This window comes from Quercus lobata, chromosome 11 (genome assembly GCF_001633185.2).
Source record: "Quercus lobata isolate SW786 chromosome 11, ValleyOak3.0 Primary Assembly, whole genome shotgun sequence".
NCBI lineage: Eukaryota > Viridiplantae > Streptophyta > Magnoliopsida > Fagales > Fagaceae > Quercus > Quercus lobata.
Genome location: NC_044914.1, coordinates 11,275,472 through 11,295,247, shown reverse-complemented (window position 1 = coordinate 11,295,247; position 19,776 = coordinate 11,275,472). Strand labels below are relative to the sequence as shown.

Genomic DNA, 19,776 nt, shown 5'->3' with positions numbered 1-19,776 from the left:
TTTGATTGAGTTACATTTGTAAGTTCATTATTATTTATATATGACCATTAATCTTTTATGTTTTTGAAGTATAAGACCCTCCCAATTGTCTTTATGGGAAATTATTGTGTATTCCTAGAGTACGCATTTATGGTACTCCGGGAGCACCTAATAATTTTCCTTGTCTTTATAGCAAGAGGCACTCTTTGGCAATTTTCTACAATTTCCATTCCAATTGCTTCAAGCTTAGGATCGACGGTGTCTTGTTCCTTTTTTAATGCCATTTGCTTTAATAATAACCAAGATTGACTCTCTGATAGGCCTTCTAAAAAATATGGTGAGATTGTGCTAGTAATTTCCGTAACCAGTTTGGTTCTAGTAGTTACCACCACCTTACTTCCCTTTGCAACATCCATTAAAAGTCTTTTCAATTCACACCAACTTTCCTTATCTTCATTCCAAACATCATCCAATATAAGTAGGTGAAAGAGTTCTGAGATTCTTTAGAGAGAAAGAAAAACTGAATTTCACTATATGTATAGATTACATTAGATCTCTAATTATATAGGGCCATTAACCCTAACTGATTTGGAACTAACTACTCTAACAGAATACATACACATGGACAGTATTATAACTAATCCTATACTTAAACCTGTGATGCTAAATTACATACAAGATTACAATATTATTGCTAAACTATAAGTCGTTTATGCTCTGTTTTACATCTCTGTTGACAAAGTCACCATCATTCTTTACATCCCCCCTCAAACGAAGGGGAGGAGTCCCCATGAGTTTGTAGGACAGAGCATGAAACCGAGGAGATGGCAAGCCTTTAGTGAATATATCAACTAGTTGATCCAAGGTAGAAATGTACTTGATAACCATATCTCTATTCAACACCTTTTCTCGGACAAAATGATAATCAACTTCTATATGTTTAGTTCTGGCATGAAAAATAGGATTTGAGGCCAAAGCAAGGGCTAAAACATTATCACACCATAAAATAGGAGGGTGATGCAAATAAACCCCTAAGTCCTTGAGAAGCATATGCAACCAATATAACTTAGTTGTTGTATGAGCAAGGGACCTGTACTCAGCTTCAGTGGAAGACCGAGACACAACAGATTGCTTCTTAGCTGACCAAGTGATAGGAGAATTGCCTCAGAAGACAATCATGCCAGTAATGAACCTTTTATCAATAGGATCCCCTGCCTAATCAGCATCACAATAAGCTGAAAGGGTGAGAGAACCAGGCCTAAAGTAAATCCCTTTGTGCAATGTACCTAACAAGTATCTCAAGATCCATTTAGCAGCAACAAGATGGAGTTGAGAAGGCTTGCTTATGAACTGACAGGCCTTTTGGACAGCATAACACAAATCAGGCCTAGTGAACGTCAAGTATTGCAAAGCACCAACAAGACTTCTATAGGCTGTTGGATCAGAGAGAAGAGGACTAACAGCAAGAGCATGAGATTGAGGAGAAGCACACGGATTAGAACAAGGCTTACAGTCCATCATATGAAATTTAGACAGCAAATCTTTGGCATATTTGGACTGATGTACAAAAATACCATCACCAGAATATTCAATTTGCAACCCCAAAAAATAGTGCAAAGGACCTAAATCCTTAAGAGCAAATGAAACCCCAAGCTGAGTAATAATATCAGCAACAAGTACCTTATCACTGCTAGTAATAATGATGTCATCTACATACAAAAGTAAGTAAACAACCTGCTGTGAATGAATGAGAATGAACAAATTACCGTCTACACAAGAAGCATGAAAACCCATATGGAAGAGCTGAGTGGTAAAGCTGTCAAACCAAGCCCTAGGGGCCTGTTTCAAACCATAGATTGCTTTGTGCAAGAGACAACCATGATGAGGCTTGGAGATATCCTTGTATCCAGGGGGTTGACTCATATAAACCTCCTCTTGCAACACCCCATGAAGAAAAGCATTAGATACATCTAACTGCCTTAGAGACTAACCAAACTGAATAGCCAAGGCAAGAATAATCCTCACAGTTGTAGGCTTAACTACTAGACTAAAAGTTTCAGCATAATCTAAACCATATTGTTGTAAGTAACCCTTAGCAACAAGTCTAGCCTTGAACCTATCAATAGAACCATCACTATTCCTCTTAACTTTGTACACCCACTTACACCCCACAACATTTTTATCAGGTGGCAAAGGAACTAAGGACCATGTATGCTGCTGTTGCAAACTAGTAAACTCAAAATCCATAGCTTTAACCCAATGAGGATACTTAGAAGCAAAAGAATAGGAAGGGGGCTTAGTGCAACTGTAATAAATCTAAACAGCAAACACTTTAGGCTTGGAAATACCATTCTTAGACCTGGTAAGCATATGATGTGCATTTGTATTCATAGGGACAAAGGTAGGGACAGAAATAGAAAGACTAGGAACAACAATGGAAACAGGTAGGCTAGACTTAAGAGAAACATCAGAGAAGGACACAGGTAATACAGAAACAGGACAAGGATTTGGAGATGGAATAGAAGAAGAATGCTCAGAACAAGGAGTAGACTTAGCTAAACTAGAATCAGCAGAAGAAATGGGACTGGACTGAGTAACACTCAAGGAAGAAAATGGAAGGAAAGAAAACCACACATAAGAGGAAAAAGAAGTAGGAGAAGAGGAAGGTGACTCAGCACTAGAAATAGGAAAACTAGGAAAAATAGATTCATCAAAGACACAATGACAGGAAATGTAAATTTTGCCAGAAAGAACATCAAAGCAAATATAACCTTTATACTAAGGAGGGTAACCAAGAAAAATACATTGCTTAGATTTAGGATCAAACTTATGAGAGGCATAGGGTCTCAACAAAGGATAACAAGCACAACCAAAAGTTCTTAAAGCATGAAGGGAAGGTGTGTGACCATACAATTTCTCCCAAGGAGAGACAAATTGCAAAACAGAAGATGGAAGCCTATTAAGTAGGTACACAGCAGTACTAAAAGCATAAGACCAATAAGAAGGAGAGAGGTTGGAATGGTGAAGCATGGATAAAGCACTCTCCACAATTTGTCTGTGCTTCGTCTCAGCAACACCATTCTGTTGAGGAGAGTAAGGACAAGAAAATTGATGGAGAATACCATGTTCTAAGCAAAAAGACTTAAAATTGGCATTAACAAACTCACCCCCAACATCTGATCTTAGTGTTTTGATTTTGGCAGTAAATTGGGTCTCAACCAATGAATTGAAATGTAGGAAAACTTGAAACACATCGGATTTCCTTTTCAACAAGAATAGCTAAGTGAAACGAGTAAAATCATCAACAAAGATCACATAAAATCTATGATCAAGAACAGAAGTCACAGGAGCAAGGACCCATACATCAGAGTGCACTAGTTGAAATGGATATTCAATATTTGATACATGAGTAGGAAAAGGAGTCTTGTGCATTTTAGCACTTATACAAGAAGTACACTTAGAACAAATGTCACTAACATAGGACACTTGAAAAAAAGACATAGCAGAATGTAAAATCTTAGCAGAAGGGTGACCAAGCCTATTATGCCAGAGTAAGGACTGTGGAGACAGTGTAGCAAAACCATTGGAATTTGAATGAGAAGGAGATGAGGAAGGCAGAGTGGAAAAGGGTATAGGATAAACTCCATCCTTACTTAGCCCTCTGTAAAGAACCTTCCCCGTAAGTAAATCCTAAATTAAGAACTGATATGCATCAAAATAACAAAATGCATTATTTTGAAGGCATAGTTTGTGAACAGATAGCAAGTTGGAAGCAATTCTAGGAACTCTAAGAATATTTTTTAAACAGAAATTATGAGAGGAAGTGATGAGCTTACCATTGCCAATGTGTGTCACTGGTAAATTTTGCCCATTGCCAACTGTTACAGACTCACCAGTTGCAGGTTGTTGAGCAAGAGAAAGTTGAGACAAATCTGGTGTGATGTGATCAGAGGCACCAGTGTTAGTCAACCAATTCTGATTTTGATTAGCACCTGAAGTTGCAGCCATTGATCTTACAGCCATGGAAGCAAGCTTAGCTGGAGCATGCCTACCTTGATAAGCAAAATTCATTCTGTGATAACAGTCCAAAGTAGAATGGCCATTCTTGCCACAAATCTGACAAGCAACTTTTTGTCCTTAAGGAAAAGAAGGCTTGTTTTGTGGAAAGAATTGAGGTTCCATTGGATTATTAGTGTTCTAAAACTGACCACTTCCACTACCAGGAAATTGAAACTGATTGTGATAGAATTGACCACCACCAGAAAATTGATTTCCACCACCTCTTCCATTGCCACGACCTCTAATATTCCCAACCTTGCCTCTTCCTTTTGCAAAGTTTTGATTGAATTGATTGGCTGCCATAGCAAATGATGCAGAATCTCTAAGAACCGAATGATTAGACCTTTTCTTGATTGACTTCTTTTTAGCATTTAAGAGTGTATTCAACTCTTCAATAGTAAGAACATCATTTCTGGTTCTGATCGCAGAACAGAATGCATCATACTCTGGAGGCAGAGCTTCAAGAGCTAGATGGATTAGCTTTTCCTCATCAACACAGACTGCTACAGCCCCAAGTTTATCTCTAACCTCCTTGATTCTTTGAAAGAAAGAATTCATTGACTCTAGACCCTTCTTGATACTCATTAGCTCATCCCTCAAATTGAGCACATAAGATCGTGATACTGATGCAAACCTTTTCTCAAGCACCTTCCAGACACCTCTTCCAGACTTCTGACCCACAGTAAGAGCCAAGACTGCAGAGAAAGAGTTGAATTAAGAAAGGTGAACAAGGGTTGCTCATGACTCTTCCATTGGAAATACTCTGGATTAGCCACAGTTGTAAAATTACCTAAGCTATCCTTGAGAAATGGATCTGGAGCTTGATCATCATCATTGATGAAATTGATCATTGAATATGCTACCAAGATCACTTCAATCTGATGCCTCCACACCATGTAGTTGTTGTAATCAAGCTTCACAATAGCCATGCTTGCCATATTTGACAATAGCAGCAACGAAGGATTAACACCATGAGTGATTGAAGAACTCGAGATTGATCTTGTTGTTGCAGAGGATGAAGACGATGAAGAATTTGTAGAAGACGCCATTATTGGCTTTGATACCATGAAAGAGTTCTGAGATTCTTTAGAGAGAAATTCTAGAAGAAGAAGAAAGAATAGAAAAACTGAATTTCACTATATGTATAGATCACATCAAATCCCCAATTATATAGGGTCATTAACCCTAACTGATTTGGAACTAACTACTCTAACAGAATACATACACGTGGACAGTATTATAACCAATCCTATACTTAAACCTGTGATGCTAAACTACATACAAGATTACAATTTTATTGCTAAACTACAAGTCGTTTATGCTCTGTTTTACATCTCTGTTGACAGAGTCACCATCATTCTTTACAGTAGGTACTTCTTTTGGTTGAGATTTTGGCGAAGTTTTTTTTTGCAATTGATCCATTTCAAAGTTTTCAGGTTTTTTATCAATTGCAAATGCAATGATCTTTTCAACAATTATTTTTAATTCAAAGACATCGGGGAGACACACCCACATCTTCAACTCAAAATAAGTTTTGACTTTCTCATCATTGTACACATATTGGGCGAGTGTGGCCTTCCCCAGGCCATCGATTCCCACTATGGATATGAATGAAACGTTCTCTTCCAAGTCAAAGTCCAATAACAGATCAATGATGGCCTTCTTATCCTCTTCTCTCTCGATAACTTCTTCTTCAATTACAAATGAGTGAGTTTGGTCCCTAGCCCTAGTCACAACTCGTGTCTCTAAATGACAACCTATCAACTGGAAGTTGTTTCCATCATTTGCTATATCATTAAGACTCTCTCTCATAGCCTTAATTTTGCGAGCCATCTTAAGACCAAAAGCAAGTTGGGTTGAACTTGAAAAGAAAATGCGTACCTTCCTTGTCATTTTAGTAGCACCCATCACGCTTTGCCGCAATACGTGGGTGGGGAACTCACTCAACAAGTCATCCGCATCAAAATGCATCTCTGAGCTTCATGAGCCAGTCCCTGACTTGACGATTACTGACCTGCATCTCCTCTGCATCCTCAAGAACAGCTTGAATAGTGGAAACTGTGTTTGACATTTTTTCGAGCTCATCTTTCATACCCCCCCAGATGGATCCAATCTCTTGGAAGGTTGAGGAACCCAACCTTTCAATGATTGTCCTCGCAATGCCATATCGGCCATTTCTTTTTGTGGATGAAAGAAAACACTGAAAGAAAGATGAGAAAGCTGAAAATAAGGATGAAATGTGGGAGAAGGAATATTAAAGTTGATACTACGGAGATGTTGACCAGTTTTTTAATATATTTGCCTTTACAAAGACGAGTCCGTGTGAAGAATAAAGAAATAGATTATAGTGACTTGGTAATTTTTTTTTTTTTTTGAGAAACCTCCCTTCTCAGGGAGGGAAGAAAAACAACTACGGCAAATCTTTAACAACAAAGCTGAAAACATTTGGAGGCACTTCCTCCATCCAAACTCTTAAAGGAAAAGAAAACCTAGCATCCCTAGCTAGAGCATGGGCTACATGATTGCCCTGCCGCCTTACATGGATGATAGAGGAGGACTGAAAATACCCCCTTATAGACATAAAGTCTTTTACTAAGTGGCCTGTCAATGCATTAGAAACCAACCCCGACTGCAAGCATTTCACCACTAATTCCGCATCCCCTTCAAAACAGACCCGGCTAAAGCCTAGTGACTTGGTAATGGTTGTGACTGTTAGTTTCCCAAATATAGGCGTATAGAGTTGAATTGAATGGTTATTTGTGAGACATTTTGGTTTAAAGAACTGTATAGAACTTGGAGCATAGTTGAAGAAAATCAGGAAAATGATGCGCCTTCATGTCCTTTATCATGTAACTTTGATCTTTATAAGTGCCATGATTCTCTAAAAGAATAAATCTCAATTAAAAAAAAGGCTTTGCTCTATGCTTGGTTTTCAAACTGATGCGGTCCATATCTTGGGCCTGGCACTGACCCATATGATTTCCCAATTAAGTTTACTGGGCCTTTCGTTTGGGTTGATCTGTCATGGGCCTGGGCTCCTGTAGTGAGCTCAGGCTCTTGACTTTTTAATTAACTGGTTAATCAAACGAAACCGTAGACTACAACTTGGGTCTGGGCTGACTCGAGAAAGTGATGAGGAGGCCTGTTATCAATAATTTATTTATTTATTTTTTAGTTTATGCATTTACCCATACCATATAGTTTTATTTTCTGTGCAGTATCCCAAGGTTTCCTGTTGATTTGAATTTGATCATTTTACTAATAAACTTCTGGGGTGTTTAAGTTTGTTTTTGTGTCAAATTTTATTGTTGTTTCAGTTACTAAAATATTGATATCATGAGATAGCATACTATTTTGGGTTGTCGATTTAGTGAAACCATTTTCTACTTAAACTTTATTGCATTGTTTTTTTCCTATACTTTTTTCGTCTCATAAAATGCTCCATTATTGTTGTGTTTTAGTCCTTTTGGACAAGTATGTGTATGTTTCGTTCATAAGTTTAATATGTTCAATTGTTCATTGGGTCCTTAGGACTAGGCCAATGCACATATGGTGTATTTGACCTATCTCCTCTTTTTAATAAGATTATGTGATTGGTTGGTTACTTTTTCAAAGAAAATTTTTTTTAACTTTATTTTTTTTTTCTAGTTACAGCTTGTGGGGCCAGAAGACTTATGACTCAGCCCACTTCCCATAAGAACCCAGGGCCCATGCCAAGGAGTGTAGTTGCCGAGGACGAGTGGCGAAAGACCGAATGGTCTAGAGATGCAGCCGAGGATAACCCTGTCCTCGGCATCCTAAGACTTCAAGGGGAAGGGCAGCATGTCGTCAAAGGTGGCCTCCGAAGCGCCCCCAGAAGATAAGGCGAGTAGAACGGGACCTACATGGGGGAACGGAGTGGGAGTGGTTCAAGGGGAAGACTTCACCTCTGCATTAAATGCGCCCACAAACGTCCTGACCATATTGATGGGAAAAGACCCCTGAACGGTGCGGTTTCGGTTATTGCAACTAACATAAAGTAGGGGGAACCGGCTGACGGGACAGGTACTCGAATAGATACCTGCCTGATCAACAGATGGAGGGCCAGGATCAACCGAGAAAGGTTATATAATGTAAAGGCTTATGCGCCAAAAGAAGGGGCTGGGAAAAAAGGCCAAGAACCTGAGCCTCCCAGATCGTATCGAGGAGAAAGACTCCTCGAGTGAACATGGTTTACTTTTATATGAACACCATGATTAACCACCGTTCGGTGACCAAGGCCTAACTTTTCAAACCCACGCTCTACAAATTATATTGTTTGGGCCTTTTTACGTGCGAACCCAATATCATTTTGTGGTCGTTACAAATTGAGTCCTTACAATTTTTATATTGTTGATTTTTATTTTTTATTTTATATAAACGACACAATTTCTTCTTCTTTTTTTTTTTTTTAATTTGAATAATTGATTCCTCTGACATAATTGATTATTCTCTATAATTCCAATTTGAAGAATTTTGTCCAAGCTATTTTTGCAAATGATAGAATTTACAGATGAAAAACTCAGCATAAATCAATAATTTGATTCCTAATTGTTGAAAATTGGCTCCATCCACATTTACTTTGAAGGCATCCTCATGTGGTGGCGGCTTCCATTTTTCAATGCTTCTGTGGTTTATTTGCTTCCCGTGGTGCTCTACATTTTGAAACTCCTCCAACAGAGTCACTGAAGTATGGATCACATTCTTGGCATTCCATCTTTTATCCTCACGATCATGAATCTTCACATTTCTGCCTTTCCAAATTCTCCAGGACAAACTAGAAATTTTTTGAATGTCTCCGATCCTAGCTCTTCCCATCTGGCCAGTGCAGTTCTGTCCAACAGTCTTGTACTGCATCACGATCCCATAGAATGTGTTTTGCGGTCTCCGTTTGAAGCTTGCATAAGAGACACCATGGTTCCACTAGAACTCTGCGCCTACCAAGATTTTCATAAGTAGGAACTGCATTATGACATGCCCTCCATGCAGCTATTCTCTTATCTTATGAGCAAGAGGAAAGAGATTTTTTTTTTTAATTAAAAAAAGAAATAAAGAGAAGGAATTTGTTAAAATAATAATTTATATGTGTAGCCAACCATCGCATTTCTGTTACCATGCATGTCCAAAATGCATGATTATAGACAGTGGTCGAGCCATGTTGAGGCCAGGGGGCCATGGCCGCCCTAGCTTTTCAAAATATTCATTAATAGTGGTAACAAAATCCTAATTAGTATTTGAAATTACTTGTTGCGCCCCCCCCCCCTAAAATTTTGACAAAATTTTCAATATAGAGTAATCCCTATCCAAGTTCAAATTTTAAAAACTGGTTTAGAAGAAGCCAAAAAAATGTAATTGGTGTAAACAACCAGAAAAAAAAAATGGTACAAAAAAGATTTAAAAAAAAAACATACCATCAGATAGCCCATGGCCCTCCAAGTACCAAGATAATAAAAACCCCAAATTCTCATTTTTAACGCATTTTAAATCACCACAGATCCTTCAAAAACACCCCATATATTAAAAAAAAAAAAAAAAGAAGGAAAACTTAGATATAGTACTTAAATGCTGTTCCTTAGATTCCTCTTATAAGATTTTTTCTCATGGAATGAAAGTGTATTTTTTAATTAAATAGTCACATGACTGGATATTAATAAGGGAACCTAAGGAACAATACCTAAGGTGTCACGACCCAAATCCATGGAACATGAATTTAGATGCATGACTAAACTGCTAAACTTATATAACTCCATAAACATTGAATGCTCTAAAATGTGTGAAACGCACAAGAGCTGTTTGGACCCCCAAGTTAAAATTATAGCTCGATAGATTTTACTCTAACTCATACTAAGTACGGAAAAGAGTAAATGCGAGTAGATAAACAAACAAGCTGCTCTAACCTATATTCATAATAACACAGCGATAAAATGAAAGGTAAAAGAGTAGGGAAGAAGAATGCAAATACAAGATAACACGCCGATGTGTTATCGAAGAGGAAACCAAAGTACTCGGCGTAAAACCTCTTCGCCGTCCTCCAAGCGGTATTCGATTCACTAGACAATCAGTTGGGATACATGGGTTAGCAAGAAACCCTCCAAGCCTAATCTACTCATTGTACCTATGCCCTCCAAACTCCTACTCCAACAATGCTTCTCGGAACCCTATCTTGTCTAACTCTCCAGATCCCGCAACCCACCCAATTACATCTGCCAAAGCCTGGCTTTTTCCAATACTTCCCAGCAACACCAAATCCTCACTTGACACTCTGAAAGGGTGTGGTAAGTGTTTAGACTATCAACCTCTCAATGGTATGGAAATGGAGAGGTAGGAGTTGAGGAAATCCACAAACAAATGTGTAGAGATATATGGGTATAACAATTTCTAACTCTCAAGGTTTGTGGCTAGGGTTTTCTCTTAGAAACACTCCTCAACATTTGTGGGTAACGTGGGTATATATAATGTGGGTACAGAAAGTGTGTATCAGATATGACAATCTAGCAAAACAGAATATCTCGCGAGTGTCTCGCAAGAAGGCCTTACCTGTGAGCTACTCGTGAAACACAGATGTCTCCATCTGTCCTGACTCTTCGCATTCCAGTCATGTGTAGAGCACATGCATCATTTCGTGGGATGCTTAGTCGCGAGCTACCCGTGAAAACTTTTCAGTCTTCAATTGCTTGAGTCTTCACACACTCTCTCTCTATCACATAACCCTTACAATTAAATCCCACAATAAATACAGAGTACAACAGATTAAATAAAATTACAATTAAATTTGGCACGGAATTAAAACCAACAAAACACATAGTTGTAAATTACAACTTTACAAACATAATTAATCCAAAATAAATTAATACTCCAAAGAAAAAAATACTCTTAAAAACCTCTTACAAAAATATAAACTCCACAAATTGAAAATAATCTCCACTATATAAAACATGAATTACAAAATAAAGGTAACTAAAATTCTATAGTCTTCAAGTAATATTGAAGTCACCTACAACTTCTATGCTTTACCTTACACCTTACAAAGCGATCCAAAGGTTCTATATTCCCAACTACACTTTAATATCAAAAATAGTAATTGATGGGGTGAGCCACACATCTAGTAAGTAATTACACAGAATATACAATGGAATAGAGTCAAGCAAAGCACAAGTATTTTGACTTTCCACAAACTCATTCAATGATATCAAAAATAATTATTTCAAAACAAATAATGAATCACTTAATACATATGTAATCACATCTTAAAATTATTAGAAAAACACACACACACACACACACATATATATATATATATATATATAATTGATCAGAGCACAATGTCACATATACACATCACAGATTCTCACATACAATCCTGTGAGCGGATACCAACATCTAACCCCTGTTGGTGAGGGATCAACACATATTCTCACATATCTGATCAATTCAAAAAAAAAAATATACTCATTTTGAGTCACATATCACAAAACTAAATATATACAAAATAGAATAATTTTCTTAATATTAACAATTATTCTAAATATAAAGGCATAGCGAATATCACAATATCGAATTGAACATAAATCAAAGGATGCTTGTCTCTCTTAGGGAGTGAATAAGAACTAAAGAGTTTATATAAATATTTTTACAATTCTTGAGTAAGTTTGAAAACCCAATTTGCTAAAGGAAATGTCTTAAACACCATTTGAAAAATAAGAATATGACTTTGAAATCACTTGGTTTTAAACAAACTTAAAGAACAAGGACCTTTTTAGAAACTTACTTTGAAACTCAATCATTTTCTGAAAATAATTTAGTTTAGAAATTATCTTTTAAATGAGATTTAGATGTTCAAAACTTTATTTAAAATCCAAAGTTTCTCTTTAAAACATTATTTAAAAGTCGAAATTTCTCTTTCAATGGTATAAAAATGCTTTTGATAAACTTTTAAAAATGGAAGCTCAAAAACATAACTTTTGAAAACCTGACTTCTAGGAACCTAATGAACAAAATTGTGCATATTATGCATAATTACTTACAGCACTTGAATCACTCTGAAAGTCCAGCCGAAAACACCCTCCAAAAAGTCTCAAAACACTCTTAAATATGACCTATAATTAATCATGGAAATTACTTAATATCCTCCACCAAAATATAAAGCTTATCGAATTATATAAACTGACTCACTAAGATTATACTTTGTTGAATTAATTAATAACACCAATGCAAGGAATCTCTACCCAAGAATGTTTCCTTGAATATATCAAACTTTAGAGGCAGTAGCCAATATATTGTAAACTCATGATTTGATATATGCCCCTACGGAAAGTAAACCCTTATACATTATTTAAGCTTTATAATCTTGACTTTTGTTCTAGAATACAAGCTGTAGGGACCCTAGGATTTAATATATATAGATATATATAACCCAAAAAAAACGTAAAAGCCATGTGCATAATCAAACTGTGTAACCCGTGGCTTTATTCTAGCAAGTTTTGTAATCCATGGCCTTATCTAGACGGCACGCAGTGGCTTTGTTCTTAAATGTAATCCGTGGCTTTATAATCCCAAAGTAAAAAATAAATAAATAATTTAAAAAATAAATAAAAAAACCGTTAAGCCCATCTAATCTATATAACCACCAAGAAAATGTCAAAGCCGTGTTGTTCTTGAATTAGGATTTGCAATCTAGGAATTAATATGTATATAACCCAATGAAGAACGTAAAATCATCTACACGAAATTAAGATTTATAGTATAAACAATCCCCTTTTAAACAATCTACGCATCACTATCGATTCCACGATAAGGTTCTAACTTTTTAATTCTTTGATTCTAACAAATGAGAAAACATACCTGGAATTCTTTGGTTGCCTCTTTAATTAACTCCAAGGAAAAATACACCTCCTAACCTCCTTAGTGATGAATCCCTTTCTATGAAAAACCCTAATTTATCTCTTCATCTACCTTATATTTGACGCATCAGAGATGTGAGCTTAGTGGGGTAGTGGGCTGTAGTTTAAAACCCATTTAAACTTATCTCTTTAGTCTCCAAGAGGCCCATGAAACATCTTCCTCTTTTATTTGTTTATTTATTTATTATTTTAACTACCACACTAAATTGTATGCACTAAAACTTTAATCTTCTCACATATTTTGTAATACCACAAAATTGTCTACTCGTATCTTACTATGCACACACATATAGTACCTCAACTCTATATTAATAATGACGATGGCGGTGATGATCATAAAATCAAATTGGGGTATTACATAAGGTACTGTACCTAAGTTTTGTAAAAAAAAAAAAGACCCAAAACAAATCTAAGTTACTATGCGTGTGCTTTGCACTGTGGTCATTCTTCAACTCCAAGCTTCGTTGCATCTCTTTCTCTACGTTTAACCTGACAGGTATTGGCGAAAATAGCCAAATACTATGTTTTGGCAAAATTTGTGGCAAACTAGCACTTTTTCGGAAATATTTAGCAATCTACCACTTTTTTAGTACTCGAATTTCACAAAATCGAGTTCTAAATAATGCTCGAGTTCCTAGATGAGTCGCCAAAGTGACGCTAAAAAAGTAATATGGTACTCGATATTACGAAAATCGAGTACTTCTTTATAGTACTCGAGCTTAATTAACAAAGTCGAGTACTTTTTTTTTCCCCCTTTTTCTACTTTTTGTTTCGTACAAAACTTTACTTATTTCATTTTCAACTACTTGTGATCGTTGTGTCCACCAGTTCTTCAAGACTACATTTAGTCCTCACTTTCTCTGGGACTTCACTTCTGGCTCAGTGGCCTAATGGCCACTCCTTTTATTTCTTCATATTTTCTTCCTTTCACACTCTTGACATCAAATCACAATAAATGCAACTCACTTGCCTTGACTTTACTTTAGCCACTTTCTTTTTCCTTCAGCTCTCCCTTAGGTCGAATAGCCTTAATGCATCAGCCCCTTTCTTTTCTTCTTTTTCTCCTCAGCGTGTCCAACACACTTAGGTCATTGCCCAAGAAAAAAATAGGCAGACTTTTTTTTTTTGATGAACAAAAAATAGGCGGACTTTTGTGGCTTTTCCAACCACCTCTTTAATGAGGTGTTTTATCAAGTGTAGGCTGGACCCACGGTGCTATGATGCACCCAACATTGTAGACACAATGATCACAAACAGTTGAATATAAAATAAGTAAAAGTTTTGTATGAAAAAAAAAAGGTACTCAACTTTGTTAAACTCGAATACTATAAAGAAATACTTAAATTTCTGCAGATACTAAACTATGTAGCTTGTTTACTGCTTTTGTTGTATTGTTATACTGTGTGTTGTACAGCTGTATTGCTGATTTGATGTACTCTAGTCTAAGTTTCATTTGTGGTTCTGGCGATTTTCAATTAAAAAAAAAAAAAGAAGAAGTAAATCTTGTGGCTGTAATTTCTTTACATTTTGTTTATATATCACCGTGTCATTGACTTATTATTATTGTGTTGAGTAATGGGTGAATGTATATATTATGCAAAGTGAATGTCATATAATAAAAAAAATATAATAATGTTGCGTGTAGTTGCACGATTTTCCTGGCCCAAATTCTATTGATCAGGCCTTGGCCCAAAGCGCAACCCACAATAAATATTTGTAGAGGATAGGTTAAAGAACTTAACCTCAGTGAGCCTATTTGGTCTGATACATGGACAATATTGTTGCAGAAAAATAAGAACACAAGAATGGATCTCTCACGTTTGATTCTATTTCTTTAGTTTCTGATACAGTTTTTCCGTCCCCTTCTTTGAGGGACTCTACTACATTATATAGTTCTCCTCCTCTCATCTCAACCTTACACTTGTTGATCATCTAAGCATCTACTTGAGCACCTGTCCCATCAGCCGCCCTCATCACTCTCTTTATGAGTTGCAGAGGCCAAGATGGTACTGTTCAGGGGTCCTTTCCTCATTAATGTGGCCAAGTGGGTGGTTGGGGCGCATTTAATGTGGTGGTTGCTTCCCGTGAGATATTTTGGATTTTATTCATTTTATATGTTGGGAGGATGAACTGAGTTGGCTGGGGAGAGTTCCTCGTTTGGACTTCGTGATGTCCGAGGAGGAGTTACTCCTCGGACAGGTTACCTTGCCGTTATTGGGCTTGAATAATGCTTCACATGTGGCTTCTCTTCGGACAGGACGCTCCTCGGTCGGGCCTGAATTTGGAATAGCCCATTATTTTTGGGCTGGGCCCCACAATAGCCTCTCAAAACTCCGGTTTTTATCTCCTTCCGAGGAGAAAAACGGGGTTTTGATGTTAGTGAGAGGAAGGAAGTAAGGAGAGCATGAGGTGCGCGTGCGGACCGTTACTTTTGACGCGCTACAATTTACGAGGCGCGGCCATTAACTTCTGGAGGCGTTATGTTCCCTTCATCCAACGGTGTGGCGTGGATCGAACGACCATCGTTTCTTCTCGTATTTTTAGGCAGGAGTGATCTTTTCTCTCTCCTCCCGGCTATATAAGACGTTAGAGGGGTTTAGTTCCTTCTTTTTATTAGCATTTCGTAAACCTCAAAGGACTTCAGAGAACTCCATCGAATCCCAGAGATATACGAACACTTGCGTCCGTTATGCCGCCGTAGCCATTTTCTGTGAAGCGTTTCGTCCAAGAGAGATTTCCAGGCGTCCCATCGAGCGTTTTGTGAAGGTACCAGTACATTTCGTTCATCTCGCCGTTTCAATTCCCTCCTCGGACTCTACTTTTCTTCTCAGTCTTTACTTTTGTTTCCCTGGTTCAGTCCAGATGGGTAGATTTGAGAAATTAGTAAAAACTCCAGCCGCTATGGAGGCCTTTAGGGCTAAATACCACGTTCCCCTAGGGGTTGGGCTGCGGTACTGTCCTCTTGAAGGAGTATTGACAGATAGAGGTGAGGGAGAAGTCGTTATCCCCATGATTGCTTTCATAGAGGGAGAGATGACACTTCCCATGCGTAGGATTACAAAGGAATACCTGTTCAACCATAGGTTGACGCCGTATCAGTGTGCCCCGAATATGTTCAAGATACTAGGCTGTGTAGATGTCTTAGACGAGCGGATGAATCTAGGCCTTACTTGGCACGATGTGGCTTATCTGTACGAATGTCACCGCCTCGGAGATGATGGGTATTATCTTAAATCCCGGAACGAGGACGTTAGGTTGATCTCCTGTCTCCCAATATTCAATAAGACCATGAAGAATGACTTCCTTATTGCTTCTGGGGAGTGGTTCGACGGTATTCATTGTCCAACTCAGGCAGGAAACCCAGGTGCGGCGTTTTTAGGATCAGTCCTTTTTGGGAAAGGATTTAGTATTGAGGGGTTATTTTTCTTGCTTTCTTTGTAATTGGAAAATTTCATGTACTAACCCCTCTTTTCTTGGTTGTTTGCAGATAAAGTTCACGTCGCTCCTCGGTTGAACTTTGTGAACGTGCCTACGTTGAATTACCTTCTTAGGTCGGAGATTTACGTTTCCGAGGACGGACAGTTGCGTGCGGCCCATCTGGTTTTGGGCTATCAACCTCTGAGCAACTCTTTCCAGGCTATCGGTCACGCTATAAGGGCTGGCAGTCCGAGGTTGGCTAGGATTGACGTGTCCAAGGACGGGTTCCTAGCTGATCACGATCTGCCACCAGTTGTGTTGCTCGGTGTCAGGGATCCCTACTTAGCAGAGCAGCTACCTCCGCCAAATGAGCCCGGCGTTGCCGTTCAGGTTGAAGAGGAAGCTGAGTCATCTCGTCTTTCCCTTGAGAAAGAGATAGACGAGTTTTATTTTGAGGAGGAAGTTCAGCAAACCCCCTTGGTGGAACTTTCCGATCCTGAAGGAGAGCGGGACCGGCATTCTGCAGTTGGCGTTCCTTCCATAGTTATCTGCTCGGACGACACTTCGGACGAAGAGACAGAGCCCATGGTAGGAAAAGGAAAAACTCTAAAGGAGTTTATGGCCTCCCGAGGGAAAGGCCAGTCATCGAAAGGACAGTCATCGAAGGGACCGACTCCACCACAGGTCAAGACCCTTCCTCCTGTGGTCCCTCAGGGCACTTCGGAACCTGGCCTTAAGGCTAATCCGGACCTGAAGAAGAAGAGGTCGGTTGACACCCCTGAGGAGGGTGAGGTGGTTGCCCAGCCGACCAAACAGCAAAAAACCACTCGTGCTCCAAGGAGCAGAAGGGGTAACTCCTCGGAGAGACGGGACGAGGAGAACATTGCTGAGGTGCGCGCTACTCCGCGTACATGGAGCCCCAAGTTGGAGCTGGATGGGGTTGCCATCCTCTACAATGCTTCGGTTCGAGAGTACAACCGAGGCCGGGCAGGGTACGTGGCTGAAACCTTAGAGCAACCCCTACTCCTTCCTCGGGACATGGAGGCTTATAGGCGGTTTTCTCAGCCAGAGATCTTCCTATCCCTTAAAAGGGATCTCGCGATGGTAAGTAATTCTTTTACTGTTTCATTAATTTATTTGACCTTGTTAGATTGAAGCAATCTTGTTTCGTTTGTAGATTACTCAGCAGGTATTTGTGGCTGAGGAATTTTGCCGCGGAAAGAGTAGTCGGGTTGAGGTCGAGAGCCAGGCTCGGGCGGAGATGGAGAAAACCTTGGGGTCCCTCAAGCACGATCATGGTGAACTTATGGACAAGTTCAAGGAGTCGGAGAATCAGCGCAAATTTGCTGAGGCTGGTTTGAAGAGTGCCGAGACCCAGGCGGAGGACCAGCGCAAAGAGCTGTTCACGACCCAGATTAACCTCGCCACCGAGAAACAGGCAGTGCAGGACCTCAAGACTGCTCTGCAAAAAGTCGAGGATGAGCTGCGGCGGGTCAAAGAGGAGGCCCAGCTGATCCGAGAGGCTATAGAGGCTGAGAAGAATGCTGCTCGCCAGCTCGGGGCCGAAGAGACAGAGGCCAGGCTATCCGAGGAGATCCCCGAGGTGTGCAGGGATTATTGCAATATTTCATGGGCTCATGCTCTCGATGCTGCAGGAGTTCCTGCGGATTCGACACTAAGACTGCCCTAGAACATCTTCTATCTTCAGGAGATCCGAGAGAATCCTGATGGCGCCCAAGTGGCTTCAGAGCAGGACCTGGCGGTGCCTGATGCCGTCCTCGTGCTTGATATGGCGAAGGATCCCGCTGCAGACTCTACCATCGAGGTTCCTCCTCCTCAGCCCGAGCAGAAAGAAGATCCTCCTGCTAAGGCTTAGCCTTTTAGGCTTTTGATCTTTGTACTCTTTCCTTTTTTTTTTTTTTTTGAATGAGAGTCGTCCTATTTTTTCATTCTTTTGTAAGGACCTCTCTTTCTAATGTACTCGGAGTTTTAATATAAAATGTTCGTTTTGCTTACTATGGATGTATGTCAGTAGCGCTCTTCTTTAAACATTTGCAATGATGTAGATACAGGTAAATGGTAAAAATAAAATGGGTTTTTGCCGCTGTGCATTTGAGGGTCGCGATGGTGCCCGACTGCGCGCATGCCTTAAAATGATTTCCTTTAAGTAATAATCCCACAATCTATCATAAGTAATAATTTCCCCTAAGTCTGTGGTCCGAGGAGCCATGCAGGACTAGGTTATGTTTAAAACTTATAAAAATTGTCATGAGTAATAATTTCCCCCAAGTCTGTGGTCTGAGGAGCCATGCAGGACTTGAGTTCTGTTTAAAACTATGAATAGTTGCCGTAAGTATTAATTTCCCCTAAGTCTGTGGTCCGAGGAACCATGCAGGACTAGGTTCTGTTTAAAACTTATAAAAATTGTCATGAGTAATAATTTCCCCCAAGTCTGTGGTTCGAGGAGCCATGTAGGACTTGGGTTCTGTTTAAAACTATGAATAGTTGCCGTAAGTATTAATTTTCCCTAAGTCTGTGGTCCGAGGAGCCATGCAGGACTAGGTTCTGTTTAAAACTTATAAAAATTGTCATGAGTAATAATTTCCCCTAAGTCTATGGTCCGAGGAGCCATGCAGGACTTAGGTTCTGTTTAGAACTATGAATAGTTGCCGTAAGTATTAATTTTCCCTAAGTCTGTGGTCCGAGGAGCCATGCAGGACTAGGTTCTGTTTAAAACTTATAAAAATTTTCATGAGTAATAATTTCCCCCAAGTCTGTGGTCCGAGGAGCCATGCAGGACTTGGGTTCTGTTTAAAACTATGAATAGTTGCCATAAGTATTAATTTTCCCTAAGTCTGTGGTCCGAGGAGCCATGCAGGACTAGGTTCTGTTTAAAACTTATAAAAATTTTCATGAGTAATAATTTCCCCTAAGTCTGTGGTCCGAGGAGCCATGCAGGACTTAGGTTCTGTTTAGAACTATGAATAGTTGTCGTAGACCAGCGAGCAGCGGATAGTCATTAAAGAAAACGTATGCTAAGCCATTCTCATTAATAATAATATCTTCTAAGGTTATTTACATTCCATGGTCGAGGTACAGCTTTTTCATCTAAATCTTCTAGGTAGTAGGCGCCTTTGCTGGCCACGGATGTGACACGGTATGGCCCCTCCCAATTGGGCCCCAACTTGCCCCAAGAGGGGTTCTTTGCGCTGCCAAGAATCTTCCTCATCACGAGATCACCTGGACCCAGAGGCCGCAGTTTGATGTTAGCATCATACCCTTGCCTCAGCTTCTGGTGATAATAGGCCATGTGAATCATCGCTTTTTCCCTTCTTTCTTCAGCTAGGTCCAGACTCCGTTCCAATAACTCGTCGTTATCGTTTGGGGTAAACGATCTAGACCT

General features: G+C 39.2%; 1 protein-coding gene across 1 annotated transcript; it reads right to left on the bottom strand.

Annotated features, from left to right (window-relative positions):
• Nucleotides 1-4,039: 4,039 nt before the first annotated feature.
• On the bottom strand, nt 4,040-4,924 carry LOC115968346. Its single transcript, XM_031087724.1, has one exon. It carries the CDS (start codon nt 4,621-4,623, stop codon nt 4,177-4,179), a length of 447 nt encoding a protein of 148 aa, XP_030943584.1. The 5' UTR covers nt 4,624-4,924; the 3' UTR covers nt 4,040-4,176.
• Nucleotides 4,925-19,776: the final 14,852 nt, after the last annotated feature.